The following is a 24,476-nucleotide window of genomic DNA, read 5'->3' as shown; positions in this document are numbered from 1 at the left end:
CTAGCATTTGTCTTTTGATTACTTAAAAAATATTTTTTCGGTAAAATTTGCCACTGCCTTTTACTTCCTTATCTCTTTCACTGAGCTGAAGTGACTAGGTCTTATTTATTTTTTACCCAATGCCTCACATATACTAGGAACTGTATGTGAGTTAATGTTTGTTAAATAAATACGCTTGGAATTTCATCAGATGTTAGTTTCTTGATTCATACATAAAAGTAATTTTGCCATCTCTTTGACTTACTCTCTTATTTCCTTACCCAGAAAATTTTATAGAAAGCAATTTACATTCTACCCATTCAGCATCGTAAGCAATTAAGAATTTTAATCTGTTAATGATAGTAGGCAAGCGGACTCTCACACTGTGTCTTTCCACAAAGCCCCACAAGGTGGTGCCCAAATATCTTTTTTCAATCAATAGTCCCTCAAGACCCAGGGTCAGTCCTAATTTGTGTATTTGGCATTTCCGAATTTGGTCAATTAACATAATGGAAAATATATAATTAAGTAAAAATTACATTAAAAATTATATAAAGAGAGAAGTTAAGATGGCAGAGTAGTAGGGGGACCCTATGATTGCCTGATCCCTGGAACATAGATGGATAATTATCAAATCATTCTGAACAGCCAAGAAATCGACCTGAGGTCTGAGAGACCAAACTGCACAAGGAGAGGGAGAAAAGAGGCCACATTGTGGAAGTAGGAGGAAGCATTGCATTGTGATTTGCTGTGTGGACTCTCACACCTGGTTTTTAATTCTGGACTCTAGAAATTGCATATGTGATCTTGAGCTAGTTGCAAGATGCCGTTGTCCCTCAATTTCCCCATCTGTAAAATGAGAATGATAAAATAGTACTAACCTCCCAGGGTGGTTCAACAGGGCTGACACTTGCAGCACTCAGCTAGACAACTTGCCAGGAACACCTTCTTGGCTTCTGCTCTCCAGACTGCTTGTCCCCACTCTGTAGCCAGTTCTTGGAAATTGTGCTGCTCCAGGAACACACGTGTGCTGCCAATTTCCACAGCAATCCCTTGGCCTGCTGGGTGGAACCCCATCTCCCTACCATTGCTCATCATGGTGCTTCATCTACTCAAAAGACTCTCTTCTCACTTCTCTGGTTACTAAGTGTTCCCCTCCCTGCAAATTCCTCTCAAGCCTCACTAAATCCCCAAATCTTGGTGATCTGTTTTCCACATTGGCCCATCTGCTCTGAACACCTTCAAATCAAAGAATCCTTGCACTTAAAGTGCTTCATTATTTAAGTCCTGACACTTAGTGTACTGGCTTCTGAATTTTTTAAGTAAAAAAGCTTTCTCCCTAAAAAATTATACATGTGTAATTTCAGAATCTATAGTTCTGGATATAAATAATAAATAATGACTATAATATACACCTTATACTTGTGTAGAGTGTTATTTTATTAAAATATTTTTCATATCCTAAAATAGTAAAAATATTAACTCACCTCAGGTCTCTTTTGCTGTAAACTTTGTCCACGAATAATCTACTCTTGTTGCAGAATTTAAAAGGACAGAAACTATATAGGAGAAACTACATAATTTAGATGTAATGCAAACAGTTGACTCTATTACTTCAAATAGGGACAATATTCTGTAAACCAGAGTTGTCATGGGTTGGTATAATGTGGCATAATGTTACTTAATGTTCTTAAAGCATTTTAGTTCCAGAAATTTGAATTATTTTACAAACTTCCTTTTGGGGTATATTCTTATTAAATCCCAAAAGGACTGACCACAACATCCAGATCGATGTTGAGTTTCTGAAACTTACACATACAGATGATGATGTCTTCTTATATTACTGGATGTATTTTGATTAGGAATCAGTAATATGCATAGTTGGTCACTGAAATCTTTGTAATAATCCCCAGCTTCTCAGGCGCACCTACCCAAACCCAGAGGAGACAGTTCTTCAAGGACTGGTGTTCATTGCCTTTGATAGTCCAGGCATACATAGTGAGATGTGAGACTGATTACATGCAAGAATTTAGCTCATGATAATTTGTCCTGAGCCATTGGCCCCTAAAGTAAATCCATATTTTTCAAACATATATTGTTGGCCATAGACCAGCATCCTTTTTTTCCTGCTGTGGCACAAACCTGGATGGTACAAAGGCCAAGCAATCCTGAGGGCTTCAGGATTAAAGAAAGATGGCCAGCTACCACACAAAGATCTAAACTCTATTCCCTCACCGACTCATGCTAGGACCTTTGGATGGGTCACAACACCTACCTCTAGTTTATCATCTGTGAAATGGAAAAATCAAATAGAAGTTGTGTCTAAGTTTCCTTTCAGTTCTGATATTCGATGCTCTTCTTTGCCCCTCATACAAGAAAAGCTCCAATACCATCTAGTGGGAAATTAAATAATTCACCCCAATACAGTACAACATTAAAAAAATTTTTTTAATGTTTATTTATTTTTGAGAGAGCGAGAGAGAGCAAGAGAGACAGAATCCAAAGCAGGTTCCAGGCTCTGAGCTGTCAGCACAGAGCCCGATGAAGGGCTTGAACTCATGAACCACGAGATCATGACCTGAGCCGAAGTCAGACACTTAACCAACTAAGCCACCCAGGCATCCTAGTATAATACTTTCTAATACCTGAAAGTAAAATCAACTAAATGAAAAATAGAAAATATTTTCTCCATTAAAACAAGAGTTTGGGCAAGGCTTAAATAGATCTGATCTTTCTTTTTTAGTGCACTCTGCATGAAAAAGTTAATACTGCCCTATCCACTAACTGAAGGGAATAATTTTGAAAAAACAAAAATAAAAAAAACCTGAACATTCAAACCTATGGTACCACAAGACCTAAGCACTTTAAGATATTTATCAGACAGGAAAATTTTAAATTTTTCCAGAGAGCACTCTGGTTTTTTGGCATGAATTAATTTGATCTTAGTAAAGAATAAATGCAAAGAGAAAATATCAATATTGAAGGAAAATTTTAAAGAAAGATTTTAGCAATTGAGATTGGGACAGTGGGAATTTATGCTGTCACGGTGGTCTAGGGCACTGTGTGTTACATTTGTGACATGATTACTCAAGCTGAAGACCAAATGACAAACAATCCAGATATATCAGGGAACAAACAATACAAACTGTGAGTAAAGAGAATGCAGAAGAGTCAACTCGATCAGCATTTGGTGAGGGGAGGTGCGCTGTAGTCACACTGCTCCATACTGAAGCAATGACACATTGCCTATGTTTTATTACCAATGATAATTTTCACTTCCTTGTTGTCTTTGAATATTTTTAATCCTTTCCTTAGTTGATAAACAGAACCAAATCCATTTTGGTGTCCCTCTAATTTACAGATGAATGACACGAGAGAATGTTCAAGTCATACCCTTAGAGCCAAGAAAGATGGTGAATCCCAGAAGCTTCAGAGCTTTGGGGCAAAAAAAAAACAAACAAAAAAAACAAAAACAACAACAACAAAAAACCCCCCAAAAACTCAACTCTACTATCTCAAGATTTTTTACGGAAAAATAATAGAAGGGGACCTCTAATGATTACAGATAACTCCAAATTGGGCAAAAAAGTCTTTGGCTTCTCCATTCTCAGTTGATAATGTTCTTTTCTACTCTAGATCAGCGCTGTGAAAGGTCAGGGAAATTGGGAGAAGATTGTGAAACATTATGCTATAGCTTGGTCTTGGTCCAGATGTATAACTTCAATACAAGTTTGATCTGATCTGTTACTTAGCCTTTTCATTATTTCTGTAACCTCAAGCAGATAAAACCTTCCAATATACACAAGTCATCCCAGACTTTGATTCCTTTTAAATGTTTCTAGGACCCCAAATACCATCACTACTGAAATGGACATCTCGGCACTGGTACCAAAACAAATAAAGCCAACATAGATTCTACCGTGGTAGAGTATTAAACATTTTTGAAAAAGATGCAACAAGATTCCTTGTCTAGTAAAGCTCTGGAAGAGAACAAGCTATTGTATCACAGTTCTCAAGTGATTGATAAACACGAAAAAATTAGTTCGAGTAATCACTCAATAAATATTTCTTGAGTGCTTATTCTAGGCCATTACAGTAATAATAGCAAAAATAGTGTGCTTCTTTCTTCTATGAAGACTTTGCTACAGCCAGCACTGTGCACTGTAACAGAAAAATTAGAGATATTAAGGTAGATGTTGTCTAGTGGGTGTATAAAGGAGGTAGCACCCCTATAAGCAATAATAAAAGCATAATGAAAATTAAAAAAAAAAAAGGTCTTTGCTACAGAACAACTGTCAGAAGGTCATGGACTCCAAGTTGCCTTTTCTAGTCATCATCATTCTCCATGTTCCCTTATTTGGACTGTGTATGTCCAATTGCACACTAATTGAAGACCACCCATTAGGATTAAGACTGCATTCTTCACCCACGCCATTTTGCTTCTCCGTACGTAAAACCAATTGCCTTATGTAACTAGCCTTTTCATGTAAATGGACAGAAGATTTTCTTCAGAGTCATCTACCCAATCAACCAATGTAGTGCTGATTGCCACACCTGGGAATGAAAGGTGGCAAACCCTGGGTGTGGGTTACCGTATTTGACCTTGGGGGATGAAAGGAAAACGATGAGCAGGCAGGACTCCAACCTGTCACCAACTTCAGTCAGAACAGTTCCGAAGCAGGAGGGCTTTAGTCCATTTCTCCCCTCCAGGAGTTGCCTGGTTGCTTCTTAGAGGTCTTATTATTATTCCGCAAGTTGGTACTTTACCCCAGAAAAAAAGGAGTTGACCTGAAAAAAAGCCACTTCCTTGTCCCACGATTCTCATCTCACAAAAGTGATAAGTGTGGCAAACATCCACAGGTTATTTAAGGTATATACATGGTTGCTTCCTGGGAAATTCCATTTGTACTTCTGCACAGTTACCCACTGTTTTTCTATTACCAAAGCCTCACAAAATTTCCTCGGTTCCTCAAAAACTGCTTTGTGGTGCAAAAACCATGAAAACATGAACGTTTACCCAGACACGTAATTTAATAATGCGTTAGTTGTTGTAAGTGAGGCTCAGGGTTCAGATACATCTGAGTTAAGATCCTGTTCTGGCATTCTCTAGCATTAGTATGACAGTGAGAAAGTCTTACCACACTCTTCTCTGCCTCAACATCCTCATCTGCAAAATGAATTCTTACAATACTTACTGTACCGTAGGTGGTGATGCTTTGGGAGGGCTAAATGCCACAATGTGAATGAAGCATTTAGTGCAGTGCGTCACACCTGGTAAAATGTTCATGTAGTAGAAGCTATTATGTTACAATAAGTGTATCTGTAAATGTCAAAATGCCTTCCTAAGAAGGCTACTTTTAAATAATTATAACGTGAAGATTTGTGTTGCTATCTCTGATCATCTTGCTACTCTCTGTGAGGCAGTTCCTTGAGAAGCCTGTCTGTTACTTGTCTAGGAGTCGAGTGGCTTCGTGGCAGTATGTTTTGCACTGATAAACATCTTAATATGGGTTGTAACCAGAAGGTAGAAAACAGGAAAAAAGAGAACGGAGCCACTTCAGTGACTACCTTTCTGGAACAGAGAACTCAGAATATGACCACTGTAAACCTAGCTCTTGTGTTATACTTTGGAAGGATCTTGATAAATAATTAAATTCACTCCCTCATTTCATAAATGGGAAACTGAGGTCCCCATATTAGAGACAAAACCAGAACTAAATTCAGATCACTCTTTCACTGTATATAATACCAATGGTAGTATGAAAAATTTCAAAAATCACAGACATAGAAAGGCTAGAATAAGGAACTTCTCTATACTCTTCATTCAGCTTCAATAATTTCAATCCATTGCCTCTCTTGAAAAACCAGTTTTGCATCTAAGTCTGTTGTCATTTACACTCCCTCACAGAGCAGTTAGGAACTAGTATCACACAGAGCACACCCCAGGCAAAGAAATGTAGAAATAGAAGGAGGATATGGTATGAGACACAAAGGCAGGCTGTCAATAAATGCCGAAAATGTAGAAAATCTGCTCAAGTTATTTTTATAACAGTTTGGAGAACATAGACTTGTTCCAAGAGGACACTGTTCCTTTAAATTACTTACTGATCCCACCCAGATCTTGCACCCTGGCCAAATGCCTGACCACTCTTGCTTTAACTTAGGCTAATAAACACAAATAAAAGATTGCAAAAGTTCCAAAAGCAAAGATAATTTTTATTTCCACAGAACAGAACAATATCAAATAGCTAACTCCATCCCCAACAATGGTCCTTGCTGTTGGCATTTGCTTAATCAGTCTTTAATTCCAGTTTGACAAACTTTATAAGGTAAGACATAACTGTTTTATTTTAATCACTTGAAATCAGAGAAGACCACCTAGGCACTGTGGAAGACTGAAAGGTGTGCATACTTATTATGTGAAGAAAGCTGAAAATAATAGCTGATAGAAAAATTTTCTATCCTCTGCCATTACTTTAAATTAATTATTAGAAAAATATAAATAATTGTTAAAATGTAGACATTTAAAATTTATGTCAAAATTATTTGAAAATTGATTTTTAATTCACAGGCTACTACATAGCATTATGTTAGCAATGATGTTAATATCTTTTGGGATCTCTTTTTCTTAATTTGGAACATATTTTTATAACTCAGTATTAATTACAGAATGTTTTATACCTTGGTTAGTTTGGCAATCTGAATAAAGTGCTCATTTGATAATTTTATCTTTATGTGAAATAAATGCTATGCAAACACTGTGAATGCAATTGGTAAACTCTGCTGAAAGAATTTTAGTTTTAAAACATCATAAAATATAAAGTCTCTTGGATTTGTTGATGCTGATATTTACCCAAAATAAATTTTAGGCAAAAAAGTCAAATATATAGCATTTGGTTAAAGATAATCTTTGTCTCTGCATTTATAGAATGCCACTTATCGTAAACACAGAGGTTTTTATTTCTTTTATTTCTTTCATTTCTTTCTTTCTTTACTTAATTTCTTTTATTTAACTTTTATTTTATTTATTTATATCTTTTATTCTTTTATCTGAATTTATAAATTTCTTTTATTTAACTTTTATTTAATGGCATTTTCCCCCTGAAGCCTATTTTGCTTGTATATGATGTCTAAATGAGCAAAATGTAAGAATTATTGAAAACTGAGGCAAAATAAAACATGGCAAAAATGATTAAAAATGAGTGTCTCTTACTATGCCAAACTAATAAAAAAGAAAGAGATTTCAGAAAGGCTGTGGAACTAGAAACCAAACGTATAAGGGTATCCTCAGGCTAATTCCAGTAAAGAGAGAGGAATAGCAAGACTGCTTTGGGAGAGCTGGATAAAAAGTAACAGAGGAAATAGTAATAAAATATGAGACATTGTGATTGTTGCTAGTGAAGACGTTGTGACGGTGACTATTGTATAGAAAAAGCTTCAGGTGCGAATTCATGGTTATATGACAACCCCCCCCCCAAAAAAAAAAACAAAAAAAAAACACAAACAAACAAACAAACAAAACAAGTAAAAACACACACACACAACTGTATGAGTAAGTTCTTAGTTTTAGGGAAGACAAGTCTTTATTTAAAGACAGCATTTCCAAAGCCCAAAATGAGGCCAACAAATGAGAAGAAAGTGGTTTTCTGCTCAGGGTCCTGCATGGGAATCATCTTCTTTAGATTTTTTTGAAGAGTTGTATTGATCATGTAGCTTGTAAAATCCTCTTATTTTCAATGAAATTAAATCCTCAGTCTCTTATTCCTATAACTTCTGAGACGCTTCTTATAATAATGGGCTCAATGAAAGGGAAAGGTCATATGTCACACCAGGGACATGGTGTTATTCCCCTGGCCTGCCCCCCTGAAAATGCAATAGCAGCTGTGTTTTGCTACACAACCTTATTTTACGTTAGTCTTCAGTTAAACTTGTACTTCCTTCTGCATTCTTCTCTTTGGTTAACAAGGGATTACTTGAGGGAAGGATGTCCTTTATGTGTTTTATTTCCTCAGGAAACTTCTTGTTCTTCTTCTTTTTTAAACATTCAGCTGTCTTCACATCTTAACATACCTGATCTGAAAACTGTTGACATCTGGCCAATTGCACTTGATGCACTTGCCAAAGAGAAGCTTGGCCAGACTGATACAGAGTCAGCTTAATAAACTTCCTGCTAGGCGATATTACTTGAGGAGCAGATTATGGCATGGAGCCATCCATTGGTTCATCCTCAACCCAACAGCTTTGATTCCTTTTTGGGTTTCTCTATCTGGCATATATGAAAGAAGTCAGTGATCCGTTCCATTCCTCACTACCTTTGCATATATTTCCACCCCCTATTTGAGCCTGGAAAAGTCATGCTCATGATTTCCTGGTTCCCATTCCCTGAAGGCAAAGTGAAGGAAAATGTGATTTCCTTTTCCAGAACTTCTGAAGTCAGTATAGTTTAAGAAGGAGAGCATTTCCAAACCATGCAGAACATTGTTTCAAAAAAGCCTTTTTGTTCCTTCTCCAGTATACTGAGCTAGCTACATGTGAGTCTTCTCTTGCCAGGGAAGCCTGTGGGTTTAAAAGTCATCCAGCGGATAGCTGGGCATATTGAGGGATGAAGATGGCTGAAGATTTAATACAGGATTAGGGTTTTCATTGTTAATTGACCCAGAAAAATAGTTTTACAGGAATGTTCAGAGGAAGTGTGTTCTGATATCAAGTCTTATTTCTGTCCATCAGTTCTTCACTGGAAGAACAATGTTGCTGAGCAAATCTGCTATTTTTGTTCTCATACTCTTTTGATTCATTGGATATGCATCTGTAGTCCAGCTTGGAACTCTGTTGTAGATGAAGTTTCCAAGCAAGAGCATAAAAGAGAAATGATGTTCTATGGGAATACAAGGGCAATTTCATTTTTGACTAGCCTTTTGAAGTCACTAAAGTTGTGCATGTATTATTAAGACTGGAATGATGGTGGTTCTCTACAACCCTGTAAAAATATTGAGATCATCAGGAATTAGTTATAATGAAACAACCATGTAGCAATCTGATATCACCTTGAAGAATGTGGAAATGTCAAAACAGACCCTATGCTTGAACCATGGTCATCATACAGAGTGGGACTGAAGTGTTTTCAAATGGCTTTTCCCACTCTCTGCTTCCCATAATAAAATGGGAAATTCAGATTACGTGGCTGTAATTCTTTGACTATATAAAATATTCAGTAATAAGTGTTGGCTTGTGGTGCCACAATTTATTTCAATTAAAATCTTCTAAAATCTCAGTGTAGATGTTTTTCTGGAAATATGAATGAAAACCCTTTTCTCTTGTCACATGCTGGTTTTCAATTCTGCTGGCTTGAAATTAAAAAATAGCAAACATTTTATTTTACCAAAGTATTTATAACTGATTTTTCTATTAAAGGTGCTACAAGACAGATGACCTTTCACCACCTGCCATGATGTGGAACAGACATTTCGTCTTCTATCTCCTGCTTTTGCCAGCTTTTATGAGTCAAACAATACATGGACAAAGAAAGAAAGGATCAAAGTCCAATTTACTTGCAAAGAAAAATAACTTCCAGGGTAAAAAAAAAAAAAAAAAAGTTTTTTTTTAATGATTAGTTTTAGCCTGAATATTTTTTTCTGAATAACACTTGATATAAATATCAAACCATACATATATAAAAACATATGTAATATTCTATTTTAATATAATTATGTTGTGATAATAATATACCTTGTATACATACAAAGGATACTTATAAAAACTTTAGATGTTTTAGAGCCCTTGTACATTCATTATCTCATTTGAGCCTCACAGTAGCTTTATAAAATAGTAATGACAGAAAGTGCCACTCTCATAAAGAAATAGTGGCCCAGAGAGACTAAATGGCATATCTCAGGCCATAGACAAATGAACTAGTAAGATGCAGAGCTAGAATTCAAGCTCAAGTTCTCTGTTTTTAAGATTCCCCCTTATTGCTAAAGTGATGTGTATAGTTGTTTTCTCCCTGGATTTCAAAAAAGCTAAAAAAAAAAAAAATCCCCAAACCAACTATCCGAACAAGATGAAGCCTCATGAATGTGACATAGAACCTGAGATTTAGGCAGAGTGTTGTTTACGTCTAGACAGCTTTGCCCAATATTTGCTGGATTTCTAAGCGGCTTTTACTTTGAGGAGATGCTCAATATACATGGTATTTTATTTGTTTGCTTTTTATTTGCATGATTTTAAGAGGCAAAGAATTTCTAGATTTGGAAAGAGATGTAGTTCTTCACAACTTAAGCCCCATCTCCAAGGCACCTCTCTTTTGCACTCCCCTCTCCTCTCCAAAACAACACACATCCCACCACCTCAGGGCTTTCCTTAGGCAAAGTGGTTTCCTGATTAGGAACAAATATTTTGCCTAACCTGTTTGTTCTATTTCAGACTCTACTTGCTTCATAGATGTGGTCTTCATTGTGGACAGCTCTGAAAGTTCTAAAATTGTTCTCTTTGATAAACAGAAAGATTTTGTGTATAGCTTGAGTGACAAGGTTTTCCAACTGGCCCCGGTTCGCTCCTTGAAATATGATATCAAACTGGCAGCACTTCAGTTTAGCACCTCTGTCCAAATTGATCCACCTTTTTCTTCTTGGAAGGATCTGCAGACTTTTAAGCAGAGGGTCAAATCTATGAATTTCATTGGGCAAGGCACCTTCTCCTATTATGCAATCTCCAATGCCACTAGTTTGCTTAAGAGAGAAGGGCGTAAAGATGGTGTGAAAGTGGCTTTGCTGATGACTGATGGCATTGACCATCCAAAGAATCCAGATGTCAAGAGTATTTCTGAAGACGCCAGAACTGCAGGAATATTGTTTATCACCATTGGACTTTCCACTGTCGTCAATGAAGCCAAACTTCGTTTGATATCTGGGGAATCATCCAGCGAGCCCATTCTACTGTTGAGTGATCCCACACTTGAAGATAAAATTCAAGATCGCCTGGTAGGTACTTGAGGAGTGGGTCTTATATATATATTTCCAATCATAATATTGATACCTTAATTATAAATTCTGTGAGGATAGATACTGGGTCAGAAAGATAAAGGAAAAAGAATCCACCTTGGAAATAGCTAAGAGAATCTTTCCGAAGTCTCTCCACTTCCTTGATAGTTTACACCAGATAAACTGGGAAAGTACCAGAGTTCCTGCTCTGGAATTGCATTCCTAACTTTATTGCTAGACAATGCTGAGAATTTGGGAAGAATTACTTTCCAGTTATACACTTCAGTCTCCTGTTTATACATCCTGGGATCACGAACACTGCTGACTTATATTCAATTTGTGGTCAACTTGTGGTCTGCAGTATTTGTACTAAGTTGGGTTTTTTCCCCATTTAACATCTGCAGAAACATTTAGACTCAATATGTCACCTACGGCAATATTATGCTACTCAAGCAGAGTTCATAGACTTCTAATTTTTTCATTATGTCCTTGTTTCTTAGGTGTTAGCAAGCCCACCCAATGTAAAATCACCTGCAACCTTCAGTCACCCAACAGTTTCTCCCACATATCAATGAGTGCCATTTGATTGGTCTGATTAGCTATGTCGATGCTTTTCTTTGCTGATTGCTCAGCTGTGTATGAGATCCTTTCCTTTCTGCTTGGGAAAACACAAGGCAAAGCAATCAAAATAAAACCCCTCTTCAGAGTATTCCTCAAGAAGAAAACTCCTAGAGAAAAAGAGGTTGATTTGTTAAGTGTTAAAAATCGATTTTCCTACAAATACTGATTTTCTCTGATTTCTTGAGAAGAGGGCAAGGCACATGTGTCCCTTATACTAAGCATTTCATATAGCTGTTTTCTATAGGTTGCAAAAAATCTCAGCCTTGTTTCAGAGATTGTTTTGCCCTTTTGTCCCTTCTCCCAATCTTTTTCCTAACATTATTCTTATAAGTTAATAACTTAAATTCTATTTATATTTTATTTTTATATTATATTTATATATTTTTTATTATATTTTTCTGTTATATTTATATAACTATTCTGTAAGTTAATTCTCTTAAATATTAACTTTAAGATAATAACTTGTAAGTTATTCTTATAACTGTTGTTTTCAGCATGAGACATAAACTATTTTATCTAAATAATAGTTATCATGTCTTGAATGCTCTCTGTCTTAGCCATTGTTCTGAGTACTTTACTTACATCTTTTATTTTATTCATTATTTTATTTATTTTATTTTGCAACAATATTATGATGTAGGTACTATATTATCCTCATTTTATAGTTGAAAATGTAATGCCATGCAAAGGCCCTGAGGTCTTCACAGTTAACCCTATGAGGTTATCTTGAAAGGGGAAAATAGAAACTGTGTTTTAAGATTTTCTCAATCAGAGCTGCCTTGAAACAGTTAAGCAACATCCCTCCTCCAAAGCTGCTATTGTTTCTGGTCTCTTTTCCTTGGGCATTGGGGGTAGATAGAGAGAGCTCAGCCCAGGTTGGAGATGGTGATTTCAGTCCCCAGGGGAGTTAGGAGGAGTGCTTACCCTGAGCATCTTTTTTGCATGAAAGGGAAATGTTCAGGGGTACCTGGCTAACTGCCTACGTCTGTCTGTGCCATAGTGTAAACAGTCCTTACCACTGAACCCAAAATAGAAGATTCTAGCATGTGCTGGAGAGAACACTTGAATTGAGATAATGAGTTGCTAGTTGCTGACTATAGAAGTTGCAGGGGAGGCATCTCTTTGGCCAGTTGTGTAGGCTCAGGAGGTTCATACTCCTTCTAGACACATTGTCTTGGCTGAGAGCTCCTGCCCAACTCAGGACACAGGATCTTGGCAGTAGACTTGACACAGGACCATTTGTCCATTTTTGGGGGAAACCAGAAAATGATCAAGTGTCCCAATGACCCTGCTCTTGCTTAGCATCCTGTGATTTCAGCTTGTTTGTTCAGATGGAAGCTCTATGAACAAGCTACTTCTCAGGAGATGCTGCTTTCCAAACACTTCCAGCAACCAAAGTGCTTATTAGACCCTCAAAGAACAATATGCTAAGTTTCAACGTTTCCAATTGCCACTATGTGGGAGGCAGAACTTGACTCTTGATCAGACCATTGGAAAAATTCCTCATCTAATCTATTTCCATTACATTTTTTTTGTTGAATTTTTAAGCTTTTCATTTTGAAATGATTATGTAGTTGACTTTCTAAAAGAAGTTAATTAGGTATAATTTAAGTAAAAAATTGCATCTACTTAAAGTACAGAATTCTATGAGTTTTGATAGATGTACACATTCATGAAACCACCAACACAGTTAGGATACAGAACATTCTGCCACGCCCAAATTTCCTCATGCCTCTTTGCACAATATCCTTCCCTTGCCTCTTAGCTCCTGATCTGATTTTTGTCACTCTAGTTTAGTGTACATTTTCTAGGCTTTTATATAAACAAGCTTATGCAGTGTGTACTCTTTTTCTGTCAAGGTTTTTATACCCAGCATGACAATTCTGGAAATCGACTGGGTTGTTTTTTATATCAGCAGTTTATTTCTTTTTACTGAGGAGTATACTTCAGTTGAATTTAATGGACATGGGTGCCCACAATGAACAGATTTTGCAGGAAGCAAGACAAATCAAGGAATCATTACCAACTCCCTGGTACCTCTAGTAGAAAGTATCATGTAAGAACCCCATGAATACATTTCAACTCTGAATGACCCAAGAGATACCTGATGATTCCACATTGAAGAGGATATGTAAAATGTTTTAATACTATTTTATTATGATTTACATAACAGTATTGAAATCAAGGAAACAATTCCAACCCAATATCCCATACATATAGTTGGTCTTTCAGAAAAGATGTTATGGTGGCTATTTTGCCATTATACTAAGCTGTAGATATTTTTTTGTCACAGAGTTTGTAATCCTCGCCTATTAAGTTCTTTGTTCTGATCCCATCTGCTACCGTGCCAATACCTTTGCCACCTTCCTCACATGTCCTCTGTCCCCTTCTCAGAGCATTGACCTCATACTCATTCACAAAATTGGCAGTTCCATTCTAGTCTTTTCCTTCTACATATATGCCATCACAGAACTCTGCCTCCATTAATAAAATGCACCTTCTTTTGCTCCAGGGAGGGCTTTTCTCCATTTATCCCTTCCATTTAAACTAGAGCAACCACATAGATCTTTTTAAAAAATTTTTATTGTTTATTTATTCTTGAGAGAAAGAAACACAGAGCATGAGTGGGGGAGGAGCAGAGAGAGAGTGAACCACAGAATCTGAAGCAGACTCCAGGCTCTGAGCTGTCAGCACAAAGCCCAACGCAGAGCTCGAACCCACTAACTGTGAGATCATGACCTGAGCCAAAGTTGGACTTTCAACCAACTGAGCCACCCAGGCACCCTCATCTGCCTAGATCTTAACTGAACATGCCCTTCCCTATGGCTTTGACCACATTCTCCCAGCTGTATGCCACATAACCTGCCTCTCTGCTAAGGGAAGGCACTCACTACTTCCCAAGGTGTCCAGCTCTGTCCACATGGGCCCTTTTGTCCACTCTTTCAAATGTCCCTCCTCACTGCTTCCTTTGTCTTATTGCCCACACTAGTCCTTATGACTTTTTCCTCATAAACTTTGACATATAGAGGAGCATTCCATCAATGAGCTGGTCCTTTGCATTCTTCTTGAAAATTATCCAGAAAACCCACCTATTTCCAGAAACTGTCTTGTTTCCCACCTCCCCACCCAGTCTGGGATCTCCTTCCCACGCTGCTTGCTGTGTGCTGTTTTCTGTCACTGGGGCTTATAGACTATAAGTGCCCTTAGGGATAGAGCTTTGTTCTTTGTTTGAAACAGTCTTATCTATTGTGTAGTCTTTGGTCTACTTTTGTTTCCATAGAAATACAAATTCCAGCAAACACAAAATCAAATGAGTTCCAAAATTAGTTAGTTATGTTGTTATGGTTTTAAGCCTCATGGCACATATTTTTAAAGAGTTAACATGGCACAGCAGAAATTAAATTCTCAAAGGAAGAGCTGAAAAAAGTGTAAAATTATACATCAGGCATAGTGGCAGCTAAATTCATGAACTTAAAAACTGATGCTAGATAATAGAAGGGTGTTGCTTATTATAAAAAGGTTGTAAGGTGACAGAACTTTGCATTTTTCTTTATTTCAGTAGTTGCTTTCAAACATTACAATTTGACTTGAATTATTACTTGTTTATTATATCTTGAACTATTTTCAAATTCCTTTCCCTCTCTCCTTCCCAGGAAAACTAAACTTCTGACATGTGTTCAAAATATTTTCATAATTTGGATCACATTCTATAAATCCCTCTGCAGCTTGCTTTATCACTCCCTGTCCTTGGGAAATTTTCTATGTTGAAATATGTAGCCCCAATGGATTCACTTTAACTGCTGAATAATATTTCAGTTATTGACCCATTCTAATACTGATGGATATTTTCATTATTTCCAAATTTTCACTACTGAAAATAATGAATGCTGAAATATACAAGTACTTCAAGAATTTCTCTAAGATATGTCTGGAAGGGATGTCAGAGTAACAGGTGGAAACAAGGACTTGTCCTGGGCAACCTAGAAATAAAGTATGCACATCTTCAGTTTTCTAGGCACAGCCAAATGTTCTGGAGAGGGGAAATTACACCAAGACTGTCAGTATATCTGAATTCCCATTTCTCCACATGACCTGTTAGTTCATAAAGATACAAGCAGTTCATCTGCTTTCAGCCTGAATTTATACTGGCTGGCTATTTTAAATCAGGAGGGTGGGGAGTGAGGGGGAAGGAAGGGACAAAAGGCCATTGGTGAGACTCTGAGTTTTGTAAATAGGGTGTGTGGCCAGAGTTTTACAGCTCCTGAGACCCCATAGTCAAAATTTCTTATTTTTTGTATTTTTGGAAAATGACCTGGAAGGCTTATGTGTCTTGTCCAAAGCCACACAGCTAGTTCATGGTGGACACAGGGTAAAAACTCCAGACGATGCTTAATTCTCAGCCTAATTTTGTCCTCCTATTAGATCCCTAGAACTGCTTAAAGCATTTTGGTACATCTTCACTCTGTATTATTAGTTTGTATGGAAATAAAGGTAAAGTAAAAATAAAACTAAAGGGATGTGGGGTCCTCCATAAAGGTACAGCTCTGACTTATCTTTAACTTCCTCATTACATTCTTCATTTCTTATCATTTTATTTTTAAGTTTATTTATTTATTTTGAGAGAGAGAGAGAGAGAGAGAGAGAGAAAGAATGTGAGCTGGGAAGAGGCAGAGACAGAGGGAGAGGGAGAATCCCACTGACAGTGCAGAGCCTGATCTAGGGCTCAAATTCACGAACCATGAGATCATGACCTGAGCCAGAAGCAAGAGTTGGACACTTAACCAACTGAGCCACCCAGGTGCCCACTTCATTTTTAATATCTTGCAACAAATATTCTAGGGCTTTTTATTTCCATTTTCTATTTTGTCATATGAAATTAACCCTTCAGGTTCAGTTGTAAGGCATCAATCTGACACATCATTTCTACATTATGAAAACAATTCTCTCATCTGTAAGCATTGGTTAATTTCCTTCCCATGTTTGGCTTCGGACGTGGCCTTAGTGCCCTCATCAGACAGTACCTCATTCAGCGGAAGTAGGTCAAGATGTTAGACAAAAACTAGATTGTGAATTTCTCTAAAATTGTGAATTTAAAGGAATTTTGAAAAATATTCTGGCTAATTCATTACTGTGTGGGTAAGTATAAAGTACCACTTGAACTTGTTCAGGTAGCTCCAGCCAAGTGTATGACATTGGGCAAGTGACAGCACAGCAGACTCAAGTTTCCTTGAGGCAAAATGAGAGTCTGGACCTGATTGACTTCAAAGGCTTGTTGGTATTTCATGAAATTATCACGCTAAACTTAATGTTTTAATGTTTGAAAAAATGCATGTATGGATAGGGATGGAAAAATAAAAGTAGAGAAAACATACAATTATGTATTCTGGCTAAGTCTTTATAAGTAAAAGTGAAAAGTCTTTATGATGACTGATCAAGCTTGTAGCCAAATTATGGAGATTAGAGAGCTGATTAAGAAAACAAAAGCTAGAACATAGGATGTAACAAGATAAAGCTCCTCAAAAAAGAGTAATTTTTAATGTTAGTGCCCTTCCTGTCTCTTGTGATATGGCTCAGAGTGCTCCTTGGGAGGTTGGCTGGGAGGCTCTACTGCTTTTATAAGGTTAAAAAGACTGAATTGCTATTCTTCTTGAAAATTGCATATCCCATAGAGAATAATTAAGACTAATAAGAAGCTGGAAGCAGAACCATGAAGCGAGTTAATGTTTTATTCTTTTTTCCCTCCTAGGATATCTTATTTGAAAAGAAGGTAAGCACCACATGCTTTGATTACTATGAATTAACTCTAAAAGTTTGCATAATCAAATCAGCATTGTAATTCACATTAGAAGATAGTGTCTAAACAAAAATGCTTAATTCTTTCTAAAATGAGCCAATTTTGAGGCAGCCATCTGATTTCTTTTATGCTGCTCTATCTACTGCAGATTGGAAAATTTAGAAAAAGTAAGAAATATTTAATATGATTTTAGAGAGTAACTTTAGAAATCAGTGGTAGCCAAAATGCATATTTTTTTAAAAAGATTTTATTTTTAGGTAATCTCTACACCCAATGCAGGGCTTGAACTCACAACTCTGAGATCAAGAGTCACACATTCCACCAACTGACCCAGCCAGGTGCCCCCCCCCCCAAATGGCATAGTTTTTGCTTGTTTTGGTAACACTTCCTTTATTCTAAGCATGTCTCTGATACCAGCTACTCGTGGGGATCCTTCACTTTGGGAGGTGTGTTAGCCAAGATTCCTAGCCCAGAGACACCGCTCAGAGTCTCCTGCTGCTGCCCAGGGATTGACTTTAAGCTCATTCTCCTTCTTGCTGGTGGCAACCATACCAAGTGGCAAAGGAAGCTGGCTAATATCGTTTGGATAGTGCTTAGCACAATCGAAGTCCACAATGTTGCTGAGGACTTCTATACTGCATATGTGTTTCTTAACACAGAGTTTGGAACATGCGAATTTTGTTTGATAAACTGCTTATTAAACATCAGGAAATGTACAGATAATAGGAGCCAACCAGACCCTGCAGAACACCATGTTTCATCGAATGGTCAGAGACACCATTGTTTTGTGTACCACTGAGATAGGAAAGGACCCTGCCAATTAAGCTGTGATATAGTAACTTCTTATAAATTACAATTCTTGATTTTATACTTATGGTAAGAGTCCCTTTAGATTTATTTAGACATAGAGTTTTAAATCCTGTATCACTTTTGTACATACGTATAAGGAAAAGTAGAAGCAAACTAAATTGGTTATTTCGAAAAGTTCTTCGCATTCAGAGTCTAAATCCTCTGCATGGCTTTTTGTCTCTGAGTCATTGATGCCCTTCCTCCCACCTCCCCCCAATATCAGCCTGTGCGCCATCAAAAACACTGGTGATGCAGCATTTCTTGAGTGTGCTCCAGTGGTGTCTCTGGAGTTTTCTTCCATTTCATTCTGTAAGTTTTGAAGAACATGTGCAGAAAATAACACCTTCATTATGATCAGGCCTGATTCAAATAAGACTCATTCTGATTTCAGACATGTTAAAATAAGGAGAAATGTACATCCTAGAATTGATAAAATATGGTATGCCACATGTTTTCCTTTTTGACTAAAGGAATATTTGATATTTGTATGTTATTGAGCTTTGATGTACTGTATAGAAGAGAAATTCCAAAAATCCACTGAAAATGTTTATTTTCCCTTTTAACTGGCAACTAGATGTTATACGTATATTTTTGGTGGGAGGTCTAATTTATCTAACCATGGCAATGTTTAGTAATACTTTATTAGCTGGCTCTTACCAGATCTGAGTTAGCCTAGAAGACTTGAAAAGGGAGAGCAAAAGCTCCATAAATTTGCTTGGTAAAATTTCTTCAAGGGAATAAGATTTGAAATGCTGCATTTCATTATGTGTTAATATTGGATTTCATTCTTGACTCAGTGTGAACACAAGATTTGTGAATGTGAGAAAGGGGATCCAGGCGATCCAGGGCCTCCTGTGAGTATGTTTCCACTTTTTTTTAAATTTTGTATGTTTCTACTTTGAACTTACGGTCAAGTCAGGAAGCCCTAGTCATGATTGCTCTACTGACGCTTGAAATCGCAGGACTGTTTGATGCTGTTGAAAAGAGGTTGTGGGGTGCCTGGGTGGCTCAGTCGGTTGAGCGTCCATCTTTGGCTCAGGTCATGATCTCGCGGTTCATGGGTTGGAGCCCTGTGTTGGGCTCTGTGCTGACAGCCTGGAGCCTGCTTTGGATTCTGTGTCCCTCTTTTGCTCTGCTCCTCCCCCGCTCATGCTCTGTCTCTTTCTCTCTCAAGAATAAATAAAAAAGAAAGAAAGAAAGAAAGAAAGAAAGAAAGAAAGAAAGAAAGAAAGAAAGAAAAAGAAAGAAAGAAAGAAAGAAAGAAAGAAAGAAAGAAAGAAAGAAAAGCAGTTGTGTGCAAATAGCGGCAAACACGGAAATGCTGTTTTTTTCTTTTATTCCTAAAGGGATACACTCTGTCCTTACAAACAGGCCTGGGATTTTCCTGACCTGAACTGAACTGAGGGCAGATTTGGTTTAAAATGATGAAGCTGTTCTCACAAAGGATATTTCAGGATCACGTCTGATGTGACAATTGGGGCCAGAATTTCTCAACACTGAAGTGAAAACAAAGAAAAAGGTCATACAAATCCTTGGTGCTTTAGGGAAAGCTTTATCCCACTCCACCTAAGAACAAGTGACACGGATCTCTCTGGAAGCTAACTGTGACTTCACATGTATCCAAGAGCAACACTGTGTGGGCCTCTCAGGGAGGAAGCTGGTCAGGAAGCTTTGGGGATTAGAGTGAATCCTGTGAAATGGAACTTGGCAACTAAAGGTTAAAGGCAGGATTTACTATGATGATTCAATACTTGATAAGATAATCCCAAAAGGAGTGTTTCCTTTATATTCTGGCCTAACACCTGGAAGGTACCATCTAGGCACTGGGAAGGGACTTGAAAAAACATCACAATGGTAGAGATACTATATATTTCTCTAATACATTTCATTCTGATGCATCCATGCTGCTCATTCAGTATTCCATTTACTTATGTTGTTTCAAACCTTTGAGGTCATAAGCCTAGTGGACATATCTCACAAAAATGCATTGATACAGTTTTTGAACGAATGCTTGTATTTGGGGGCAGGGAGCGGAATGTGTACTATGAATTGCTTAGACTGTGCACATTTTCTCTTGAGACTTGGGTCCAAAGACTATATTTTTTCAAACCATTCTATCAATTGAGGCATTAGAAAGCAGGAGGGTCTTTCCTTTATTTTTTTTCTCCAAAATGTAAGTTAGATATGTTATAGGATAATGTGGCAGCCAGTAGAAGCTGATTTTGGCCAAAGCAAAGGTTTAAACTTCCCCTTCTTATAAAGTCTTCATTTATGTTTATTACACCAAGAGGTTTTCTGGGAAGGTGTACTTGGGATATTCAATTATGTTTTAGAATGAACTGTAAAGAAAATTTACTAGTTGCTGAGCTAATCTGACAATTTTAGTCACTCAAAATTGTTAGAGATTAATGTACCATTTTTTTAACGGAAGTAGAGTTGACACACAATGTTATATTAGCTTCAGGTGTTCAACACCGTGATTCAACAAGTTTATACATGATGCTGTGTTCACCACAAGTGCAGCTACCATCTGTCACTATACAGCACTATTACAATACCATTAATTATATTCCCTATGCTGTAACATACCATGTTTTAATAGAGATAGACATAAAACTATGTCATTTAGCATTTACTGAGTCTCCCTAAAAACTCTCAGAAAAGCCAGCTTTATGGCGGTTGAGAATAGGAAAACAAAACGCCTTTCTGGAACAGGATTGGAGCACTCTCTTCTCTCATATTTTCTTCTTTTTTTTTAAATTTTATTATTTTTATTTTATTTATTTTTTTAGATAATTTACATCCAAGTTAGTTAGCATATAGTGCTTTCAGGAGTGATTTCAGGAGTAGATTCCTTAGTCCCCCTTACCCATTTAGCCATCCACCCTCCCACACCCCCTCCAGTAACCCTCCGTTTGTTCTCCATATTTAAGAGTCTCTTACGTTTTTGTCCCACTCCCTGTTTTTATGTTATTTTTGCTTCCCTTCCCTTATCTTCATCTGTTCTGTGTCTTAAAGTCCTCATATGAGTGAAGTCATAGGATACTTGGCTTTCTCTGACTGACTAATTTCGCTTAGCATAATACCCTCTAGTTCCATCCTCATAGTTGCAAATGGCAAGATTTCATTCTTTTGATTGCCGAGTAATACCCTATTGTATATATATGCCACATCTTCTTTATCCATTCATCCATCGGTGGACATTTGGGCTCTTTCCATTCTTTGGCTATTGTTGATCGTGCTGCTATAAACATTGGGGTGCATGTGCCCCTTTGAAACAGCACACCTGTAACCCTTGGATAAATACCTAGTAGTGCAATTGCCGGGTCATAAGGTAGTTCTGTTTTTAAATTTTTGAGGAACCCCCAGACTGTTTTCCAGAGTGGATGCACCAGTTTGCGTTCCCACCAGCAGTGCAAAAGAGATCCTCTTTCTCCACATCCCCGCCAATATCTGTTGTTGCCTGAGTTGTTAATGTTAGCCATCTGACAGGTGTGAGGTGGTATCTCATGATGGTTTTGATTTGTATTTCCCTGATGATGAGTGATGCTGAGCATTTTTTCATGTGTCAGGTGGCCATCTGGATATCTTCTTGGAGAAGTGTCTATTCATGCCTTTTGCCCATTTCTTCACTGGACTATTTGTTTTTTGGTGTTGAGCTGGATAAGTTCTTTATAGATTTTGGATACTAACCCTTTATCTGATATGTCGTTTGTAAATATCTTCTCCCATTCCATTGGTTGCCTTTTAGTTTTGCTGATTGTTTCCTTTGCTGTGCAGAGGTCTTTTATTTTGATTAGGTTCCAATAGTTCATTTTTGCTTTTGCTTCCCTTGCCTCCAGAGACGTGTTGAGTAAGAAGTTGCTGCGGCCAAGGTCAGAGAGGTTTTTGCTTGCTTTCTTTTCGAGGATTTTGACGGCTTCCTGTCTTACATTTAGATCTTTCATCCATTTAGAGTTTGTTTTTGTGTATGGTGTGAGAAAGTGGTCAAGGTTCATTTTTCTACTTGTCTCTGTCCAGTTTTCCCAGCACCACTTTCTGAAGAGACTGTCTTTATTCCACTGGATATTTTTTCTTGCTTTGTCAAAGATTAGTTGGCCACATGTTTGTGGGTCCATTTCTGGGTTCACTATTCTGTTCCATTGATCTGAGTGTCTCTTTTTGTGCCAGGTCTTTCATCTTTTCTTCTTCTTCTTCTTCTTCTTCTTCTTCTTTTTTAAGTTTCTTTATTTGGAGAGAGAGAGAAAGAGAGAGAGAAGGACAGGGTTAGCGAGAGAGTGAGAGAGAATCCCAAGAAGTTTCCATGCTGCCAGTACAGAGCTCGATATGGGGCTTGATCTCACAAACTGCGAGATCATGATCTGAGCTGACATCAAGAGTAGGACGTTTAACTGACTGAGCCACCCAGGTTGCCCCTCTTCTCTCATCTTTGAGATTATCCCTTGGATATTAGGGAGAGAGAGAGACATTGTCCTCTTTTGAGCAAATCTAGAGAATCTACCTCTTCAAGACCGTGCAGTCTTCCTTGTTTCTAGTAAAAGAGAGAATACAGGTAAATCTCTGCTTGGTAGGTTAAGTTTTTTTACAGTCTTCCCTCATTTTATGGGATGAAACTGATCAGAAATTATTGTAATGTGTAAAAAATGAATATAATGCTTGCTTAATGCAATCATTTTTCCCTTTGCCTTCAGGGTACACATGGAAACCCAGGTATCAAAGGTGAACGAGGACCAAAAGGAAACCCGGTAAATAAATAAACAGCTTTCATTATAAACCAATGTATCTCTTTCTAGATTCATTTAAAGAACAAAACTGAAGAAAACAAAAGAGAACTGTACTATTTGTCACTGCCGGAAATATGATGATTTCTGTGAAGACTACAGGATGTTTACTTCCCATATTATCTGGTTTGTGTTAGCTTGCATTTACAAATTCTAAGTAATATGTGACCATTTTAGTTAATAAATCTAGGAAACATAGGGATACTGAACAAATAGAAATTGGTAATTACATAATGGTGACCCAATTAATTTTTACATTGTTCCATGAATTACTAATACATATCCCATATGAAATTGATATTGGCACTTATGTTTTTTATAGATCCATTTTATGTATAACTGACCTATGACAATAATAGAAAAAACAAGTATCTCTTACTCCCAGACCATCTTCAGGCATTTCCCTAGTTCTTTTATTTGTGAGCCCATAAAAAAATATTCTAGGTTAATTTTTTAAAAATCAGATAATATTTCAGATGATGATCTTCCAAGTTCAAGAGTGATGAAAAGAGTCATAGGAGAGATACAACTATGTGAAAATTTATGGCAAAATTCTATATAATGAAAAATAATAATTAAAATGAAGAAGAAAACAGGGAAATAGTTGCTTTAAATACAATGGATATTGGGTTAATTTCTATAGTATATAAAGACTTTATAAAACAGATAAGGAAATATCAAACCACTAATAATTAATTGGTAAAAGGAACCAACAATTTTCTTTTTTTTTTTTTTTTTTTAATTTTTTTTAATGTTTATTTATTTTTGAAGGAGAGAGAGAGACAGAGTGTGAGTGGGGGAGGGGCAGAGAGAGAGGGAGACACAGACTCGGAAGCAGGCTCCGGGCTCTGAGCTCTGAGCTGTCAGCACAGAGCCCGATGTGGGGCTCGAACCCACGAACTGTGAGATCATGACCTGAGCCGAAGTCGGACGCTCAACCAACTGAGCCACCCAGGCGCCCGGAACCAACAATTTTCAAGAAAGGAATTAAAACCAGTAAATAAAGAAGTAGAAGAATATTTATTTTCACTGTATAGTGAATGATACTTAAAAAGAGATAATGAGGTACCCTTCAATATTAATTATTCACATTTTAGAAACTTTGGAGTCCAGGGTTGTTGGTTTGTTTTTGTGTGGAGAGGGGAGCAATTTTCTAGTTCACATAGTTTGGGGTGGGTTTTTTTTGTGTATTTCAGATTTAAAAAAATGTCTTTTTTTTTTATAGCAGTTAGCACAGTGATATTAAAATAATAACTAGTGATAGCAATGGGCGGTTTGTTCATTGCAAAGATAACTTGGCACATTTTGGAAAGCAATTAGGTACTACATAAGATGTATTCAAATACTCAGAATTTAACCCAATAACTGCACTTCTGAAACTATGTTTAGGGAGGTAATGAAAAAGAGAATAAGTTAGATGCATTAAAGTATTTAGATACGTGAAAGCCAATTACTTGCTTGTCAAAGAAAGGGAAT

General features: G+C 37.1%; 1 protein-coding gene across 1 annotated transcript in view; it reads left to right on the top strand.

Annotated features, from left to right (window-relative positions):
* Nucleotides 1-6,006: 6,006 nt before the first annotated feature.
* COL28A1 (collagen type XXVIII alpha 1 chain) overlaps nucleotides 6,007-24,476 on the top strand; it is a 174,730-nt gene continuing 156,260 nt past the window's right edge. Inside the window, exons 1-6 of the mRNA XM_007076679.2 lie at nucleotides 6,007-6,308; nucleotides 9,391-9,551; nucleotides 10,399-10,955; nucleotides 17,323-17,343; nucleotides 19,017-19,073; nucleotides 22,911-22,964. Of these exons, the coding sequence (XP_007076741.2) occupies nucleotides 9,425-9,551; nucleotides 10,399-10,955; nucleotides 17,323-17,343; nucleotides 19,017-19,073; nucleotides 22,911-22,964 (816 nt within the window). The 5' untranslated portion in view covers nucleotides 6,007-6,308; nucleotides 9,391-9,424. The remainder of the gene's footprint in view (nucleotides 6,309-9,390; nucleotides 9,552-10,398; nucleotides 10,956-17,322; nucleotides 17,344-19,016; nucleotides 19,074-22,910; nucleotides 22,965-24,476) is intronic.

The sequence above is a fragment of the Panthera tigris genome, chromosome A2 (genome assembly GCF_018350195.1).
Source record: "Panthera tigris isolate Pti1 chromosome A2, P.tigris_Pti1_mat1.1, whole genome shotgun sequence".
NCBI classification, from domain to species: Eukaryota; Metazoa; Chordata; class Mammalia; order Carnivora; family Felidae; genus Panthera; species Panthera tigris.
Note: the sequence above shows the minus strand (reverse complement) of the source record. Positions and strands in the feature narration are given on the sequence as shown.